The sequence below is a fragment of the Elaeis guineensis genome, chromosome 5 (assembly GCF_000442705.2).
Source record: "Elaeis guineensis isolate ETL-2024a chromosome 5, EG11, whole genome shotgun sequence".
Taxonomy (NCBI): domain Eukaryota; kingdom Viridiplantae; phylum Streptophyta; class Magnoliopsida; order Arecales; family Arecaceae; genus Elaeis; species Elaeis guineensis.
In genome coordinates this window covers 28,556,969-28,564,924 of record NC_025997.2, presented here as the reverse complement: position 1 = coordinate 28,564,924, position 7,956 = coordinate 28,556,969, and the positions used below count along the sequence as shown (strand labels likewise).

At 36.2% G+C, this 7,956-nt stretch overlaps 1 protein-coding gene across 1 annotated transcript; it reads right to left on the bottom strand.

Moving 5' to 3' along the window:
- Positions 1-6,345: 6,345 nt before the first annotated feature.
- On the bottom strand, positions 6,346-7,178 carry LOC105045258 (nuclear transcription factor Y subunit B-1-like). The gene has a single exon (XM_010923478.4). The coding sequence runs from the start codon at positions 7,161-7,163 to the stop codon at positions 6,618-6,620; it is 546 nt and encodes a 181-aa protein (XP_010921780.1). The 5' UTR covers positions 7,164-7,178; the 3' UTR covers positions 6,346-6,617.
- Positions 7,179-7,956: the final 778 nt, after the last annotated feature.

The window sequence follows — 7,956 nt, the reverse complement described above, 5'->3', positions numbered from 1 at the left end:
TTTATTTCAGAATCACAAGTAACATGTACTTAACGTAACTATCATCTAGATCATTTTTAGAGGAATATGAATGTAAGCAACACAACTAAAAACTTCAAAGTGATTTAAATTTGGCTTCTATCCTATCCATACTTCATATATGGTGATATCTTCTGACGATAATGAGAAGCATTTTTTTCAAGACATAGGTTACTACAAACATTACCTCAACCAAAAGGATTTCTTGCTTTCAGCATGGCTTTTATGGCCACCTTAAATTTCTTTGTTTGTACTCTACTACACTATTTTATTGAGATAAATGATTGGTCATCAATTTCCTGCAAATACAATTAGCTCCACAAAATGTTACAATATTATTTAAAAAAATTCTCATCTTTTGTCAATGTGAAGGGTATTGACCAATTAATCTCTTTCACTAGCCATAAGATTTTTAAATTTTCAAGAGATATGAAATACTTTAGTTTTTTTGATAAAATAAAATCAACACCACCAGAAATCAGCCTTTCATCAAGTGATATCACTAAGGGATCTGTCTCTTAGAAAATCATTGAGAGATTAGAAAGGAATTTTCAAAGAATGTTATGTTCAAAATCCAATTTCACACTGAGGAATTTTTACGTAATTTGTGAGAAATTTACTGCCCTCAGTAAATCCCTTGGAAATCCCTCAGTAATCTGTAAGGGACCATTAAGTGATTCCTTTAAGACCACTCTTGTGGGAGGCATATAAGACTACTCTTATAGAAAAGTATGGCTCAAAGATTGAATCATAACCTTCATTTGACATTGCTATGTGGGAAGCCACAGAAGGTGTTTTTAAAAACAAGATGTACGTGTTTGGGCTGCATGTATATTCAACCAGTGTATTTGTGAGAACTACTATATCATGCTCTATTTCTCAACTAGACGACCCTTCAGGGATCGAGTGCATCCACAGCCTACTACTGTTCAAGGAGCTATAGAGATTATGTAGAAGCATATTTTAGCGGCTTTAATAAACTCTCAATATAGGAAGATGTTGCGATCTCTTATTTTTAGTCTTGATTTTATATCCTCTGAGCAGTTGTCACCTCCTCCATAAGAAGAAACCGAGTCAGATAATCCTCCAACTGATCCTCCATGTGATTGATGTTTGATTATAAACTTATTAAGAGTAGTCTTATGTTGGATGTTGGGTACTAACTAGAGTTAAATTATTTAATATTTTGATATGTTGTGTTTGCTTATGGATTGAAACTTTGAAGGATGCTAAACTTATTTAATCATGGACTTAATTAGACCTATTAACATTTGTTTAAATGTGTTGTTGTATTGTTTTGTATTATAAAATATTGGGTTATGGCTGATATATTGAGAATTAAGATATATACAGGCCTGCTATTATATTTGCAAAATAGTCTTCTAAGTAGAAGCTTTACTAAGAAATTTGTGAGAAAAATAAAATACTAGATGGAAACTTTAGTAAAGAATTATCCAGAAATTTTTTAACAAATCTCAAACCATCACCAAGGGACCATCGGGGGTTATCACTGAGGGATCTGCGAGGAGTAACTTTCTCATAAATCATTCAGCTGGCCAATATTTAGCAAAAGATATTTCCTCAATGAGTCCTTTCATAATTATTAAGGGATTTTTGAGTGCATTTTGGTTAGTGAATCCCTTAGAAAATAGTCGGTTCTTGGCAAATGGCCTTCAGTTTCATGAAGAAAAATTTTCTTACTAAAAATTTTCAATCCTTCGATAATTACCAGGGATTTCTGAGGAAAACTTTTACCAACATCAGATATTCTAAGGAATAGATTTTCTTTGGAAATCCCCCAGTGAATCTCTTCACCAAGGGATTTTTAACTTTCACCAAGAAATTTTATCCATTGTTGAAATACTGATTTCTGACAGTACAAGACATCCGGCTACAATCGTTCATAAACATAATAAATAAAAATTTTCATTCAATGATGGTGTTTGCATTAGATCACAAAATCTGCATGCTTTAAAGCGACCGGTAGTCCTCCAATTATTGTTCTTTAGAGATGTATTTTGATGACTATTTCTTATACTAAAGGAAGCCTTCTACTATATCTTTTATGCAAAAGATCAAGCTTACAAAATTAAAATATTCATATCTAAATTGTCATACCAAGAAAAAAATTTATTTTAGTCGTAAGAAATTTAGACGAACTTTGTCACCATAAGTAAGGTACTTCAAATTTTCAAAAATACGAGAGCATCCTTCATTCAAAAATTAGTTCACTATAAAGAAATTTGAATCCAACTCAGAAATGCAAAGCAGATTATAAATTTTATTAATACCAAAAATTCTTATCTTAACTAATACCAAAAATTCTTATCTTAACTATGTCTTTTCCAAATACCTCTTTGACATAGCCATCTCCCACCTTCATGTAGCCCTTTACAAACTTGTCTAAATCAGCAAATAAGTCTGATTATCCTATCATATTTACTATATCCATTATCCGTATATCAAACATTGTTAATTTTCTTTATAGATTTTTCTGACTTTCTTTTCCTTCAATGAACTTAGCACATTTCTATTTTCACCTACAAAAATTTTCAATAATCTAAATCTCATACAATAATGACAGTGAATAGTTTTTGGGAATGGGCTTGATTATGACGTTTCTAATTTCTTTGATTCTGACTGTCTAACTCCTCATTTCTCTAATTACTACTAGATTTGCCCCCACATCTTCGTCCATGATCATCACCACATCCTCAGACTTGAGAGTTTTGTCTAGGCTGCCTATCTTTATCACATTTTTCTTTAACAGATTTAGCCTAGATTGTCAAATAGCTAGGATCGTCATATTTTCGCAGGATCTATTCAATCTATCTTTATGTGATTGCAAAGAATTAAATAATTTACTAACAAAAAGTTTCCTTAAAGTTTTAGATTCTCTGTAACAGCAAAAATATGATCACATTTTTTTAGTTAAAATTCTAAGGATTTTTCAACTACTTTCTGATTTTAATAGTTCCATTATGAACACACATCTAATTAACAGTCTTCAAAACTTTTGAAATAAATCATACACAAATTCACCTTCTTTCATAAATAAATTCTCTAATTCTCTTCCAAGAGTTTCAAGTTCAACCACTGTTAACTTTGTATTGCCACAGAATGCATGCTTCCTGGGAATTCTTGGTGGTTGAGACTCAGTAGAAGATGGTTTCCATACCACTTGACATCCTTCGTACGTAGCATCGCTTGTCAAGCCATTTTCATCTCACCCCTTTCCTCTACATCCCGAGATTCTGAAAGTGGAGAAGGATCGTCATCCTTATGATCTACCTGGTGTAGCTTCGTCTTTGTTGAGGATCAGGATCGTTAGCTATGAAGATCTGAGACTCAGGCTACTTTTCTCAAAGTTCTATTCAACCAAGCTTCCTCACGCCTCATACAACATCAAAACAAGAAGAAGAAAGGGCTTTCATGGTAGAGGTGATTAAAGAATAACTTATTCTAATTCAATGAATCCTCGATGCCGGAGAAAAGACAAAATACCATGACTACCATCGATGCCCTTCTCACACTCTTAACTTTGGGGCTTCTAGAAAGCCTCGTCGATTTTTGACCATAATCCAAACTTTACGTGGAAACAAACTACCTTGTTACTTGGACACAGAAAACAGCAACATACAAAACCTAGCCCCCAAATCTAGTCAATTTTTTACCAATAACAAAAAGTCAAATTTGGTAGCATATTCAAACTCAGCAATACGGCCAATGTTGGCTCTAACTTTAACAATAAAAGCATAGATAGAGCTTTCAAGATGAGACCAATCTGTATTCCTGCAATGACAATATCAAGGCATTATGCATTCAGGCTAGGGTTTCAGTAGAAATTGCATCAGACCATGAAGTTTGAAATAATTTTTAAGGATCTGAACTGATAAATTACACTAAGTCTATGCCACTTTTGCTTGGGTATATAGTTTATACGGCAAATGCTGACATTGCATATTAATTGTTGTATAGAAGTGCATGTCATGCCTAATTCTTCTTTTATATGAATTTATGAGTGATTAGTGTAGGAAGGAGCTGGATGTTTACTCTTTTTTAGGTACGCTTTTTGTACATGATACTTGTCAACTCCTTTATATGATAAAAAGTGACAGTTTTTTTCATCTACATGTCTCTAGACCACTAGTTGAATTTCTGATATCATCATGATTTTGTTCACACAATCTCTAACAAAGTGCAAGTTTGATTAGTCATTTTACTAAATATTATGCATAATACATGTCTTTAGATCCCTTGGCATAACTAGAGATAAACCACTGGTCTGTACTGTGTTAAGTGTAGTCTACAATCACTAGTTGCGAGCTTTTGTTACCAAAGCCCTAAATTGAGACGAGTAAATAACAAGTTCTTGCCCTGGTTTTCACAAACAAAGGAAGCTAAATTTGTCTTCAATAACTATGCTAAAGCACTGATAATAATGAGCATCCGGGCTTGAACTTGGATAAATATAATGCATAATACATGTATTCATATCCCATGGCATGATAAATATAATTCTTTGTTACCAAAGCATCGACCGCATACAAAAGTAAATAACTAGTTTTCTCCGATGTTTTCACTGACAAAGGATGCTAAATGTGCCTCAACACGCCACCGGCTTGTTACCCTGCATATTTGCACATCTTCTCCTCTCTATCAGTCATTCACTTCACTGCAGAATTTTTTATACAATATCGCTAGCATTCTCAGGTAATTATTTACAGGGACATTTCATAAATGCAGCGTAAATCGTTGTATTCCTTCGGCAAAACCACATTGAGAAGTTCATTTTTCCTAAGAAGAAAGGCCACATTTCTTAACACAGCGTGCAGTTCAAAGCACATGATGACTTTCTGATGAACATTAATTTCTCAATCTGCTTAATTGGCCTAATGCCAATAGAGTGGCTAATGCACGGCATGTCATCACTGACACTCCACACGGCTGCCAAACCATTGTCCAGTCAGATGTTTTCCTTTAGAAGCCTTCGCATATACCAAGAAAACACTTTCCGACAAGTGTGCAATGTCCGCATGCTGATGTTGTTCATTCTGATATCCGCAGTACGTGCTGGTAGACCTGCTTCAATATTGTTGTCTCTGTGAGTGTGTGTGTGTGTGTGTGTGTGTGTCTGTGAGAGATAGAGAGAGGGAGGGAGGGAGGGAGGGGGAGGAGGGGAGAGAGAGAGAGAGAGGTCTCAGCTTCTTCCCCTTGCAAAGGCCATAAAATGTCCCAGAGTTCATAGAGCTAAACTTAATAAAAAAATACCACTTAATTAAGAGGGTAATTCTATTTTTGATGCTTGCTGTTTTCCAAGAAGTTTGCTTATCTAAGAACAATATCTAGTTAGTTTTAGTCTAGAATCATTGGAATATAAAACTAGCATACCTCAAATTTACATTCATCCTCAGTTTTAGGAAGCAAAACAGTCCCAGAATCGTAATTAAGGACAGGTCGCAAAATATTTACTTGAAACCATACTGGTTATTTTCAGGCAGGGGGCTGTCCAGGGTCCCCTGGCTAGGGTTTGAGGAAACATGAAAACTTGACCTGTGTAATAACCGGAGAGCTCAGTGAGCGCACAACATGAGCACGGGAGGTAGACCTTTTAATCAGACGCTTTCTTCGTTTTAGACATCACAAAGATAGACGGAAAAAACCCTCCAGATGAAAAAACATGAACCATATATGAATATTAGATCAGAATTTTGAATGGACAGATATATGGCCTAGCATTAACATTCTGAAATGTAAATAAGCAACAAGAAGAATGCTAAAAAAACGACACTTGTCGATCTGTAACTATAATTAGGCTAGTTTCATGTATCGATATTCTTGCCATAAATAAAGTGTTTCAAAGATTTGACAGCACCCTTTCTTCTTTCCTCAATTTACATAAGAAAGCATGTCTCAGATCTTGATTTATTCCAACGGTGACTCCCATTTCAAATTCCCCAAACAACTTCAGAATCAACACCCTGTAGCTTTTCTAGTTTGCTTTCTCTTGAAATGATTTCAGCAGTCTATTCTCTAGCTCAAACAATAACTATTAAAGATTAGTAAAGTTAATCATCACACAAAGGTCATCTCTTACAGATTGTCATATTTTCTTGGTTGTTCAAATAACTGGGAGGTCTCCTTCATCTCCATCTACTATTTAGATCAAAATTTTTTAAAAAGGCATGCAATATGAAATTCAGTATGTCGATATTTTCATAAAAATTCAGAACTGCCAATTTGTACTACATACATTCAAGAACAATAAAACTAATTAATACTAACATTTAATAAACTCTGAGTAACTAAAGACTGAAATTTCTTTTCTCAATTTATGCTTAATTAGTGTGATGAAAAATAGAAATTAGATCCATAGATCAAATATTAGCACAAAAATCACATCAATTCAGGAATTTAGCCAACGAACACTTGCAAAGCAGAAACCTGAGATTTCTGACCTTATGACAAATAAAAGTGCATACATACGATCACCATCATCTTCTTTGCAATAGCTATAGCAACCTTCCCGAGCATCCTTGCCATCATCATCACATCATCAAATACTAGTTTTCATACAATTACTTTTGGACTCAAAGATCCTAAAGCCGCCTTGATGTTGAAGCATTATTCCTCTCCACGGCATTAAACATTAATTGACCAGCTCCAGATGATTGATATCTTTGCTGCTCACCTCTTACTTCATCTCTAGCATCCACACTGTTCGCCCTACTATTATGACTTCCAGAAGCGGCTCTATCCCCTTCCATCTCCCGATACTTCTGCAAATACCTCCTCATCGGCTCAACATAGTCATCAAATCCCAGGGTGCTGAGGGCCCAGCATATGTCGTCACCGTTCACCGTCTTGCGCTTCTCCTTGTGGCACTTATCAGAGGCCTCCCCAGTGACAAAGCTAATAAACTCCGACACACACTCTTGCATCGTCTCCTTGGCTTCCTTGGAGATCTTAGCGTTGGGAGGAAGGATGTGCTTCATGATCCTCCCCACGTTGGCGATGGGCAGCAGTCGATCTTGCTCCTTGAGGCCTCCATCGCCTGATGCCGCGCCAGCAGATGCACCCTGAGCTGTGTAGAAATTATTATGCTGACCTTCTGAATCCGGGCTGCTCCCTATGCCATCAGCCATGTCCAGAGTCAGTGAAATGCCCTTTCGAATGTAGACACGCGTTCCTCCTATATAGCTCCAAGCGTACATGTATACGTATGTACGCATGTATGTATATATAATTCTTGCATGTATGTGGAAAGAGTAAAGAGATGTAAATCTCTCTGAGGTGACTCAGAAGTGGTGTCAGAGTTCTAGGAAGTGTCATGTTAAGATGTCGGAAATCTCTGCAGTTGTTGTAGGATTAGATGGTGGGGATTCACACTGTCACTTCAGGTCCCATATGGTGGTGAAGGTTTTAAAGTTTCACCTGTTGGACTGCCTGTTAGTATATCATGGTTGAATTAATTAGGATCAGTGCTGGAGGGAAGACTTTTCGACTCACTTCACAAGTGCTAAGACAAGAGAGGAGAACACATGATTGGAATCCATGTTTGAAAAGGGAAGGTTTGGTGCTTAATTAGGCTAATGCTTACCCTCCCACTAACCACATCATAATGCAAGGTTGATTGGTCCCCCTTCTTCTCATCTTTAATGAGCTGTGCACATCGATGATTGTACCACATTCGTGCGGTCGATCACGTGTGCATGTGATGCTGTGGATCCAGACCTAACTATATGTAAAGGTGCTTTAATTATGAAATGGGCTCCTTGTTGGATTGCTTCCCCTTAGGTTCCAATGAAAATTCACCACCATAATACACCAGAACTCACCATAAGTGAAGAATTCACATCGGCCCTTCTAATTTGGTTAAATGATCTGTCCTCATCAATCAAAAGCATGGATTGTAAGGACGCCTCACCATTTGCTGGC

Excerpts from the sequence above, each read along its gene's own strand:
- LOC105045258 (XM_010923478.4), bottom strand. The coding sequence starts at position 7,163 with ATGGCTGATGGCATAGGGAGCAGCCCGGATTCAGAAGGTCAGCATAAT.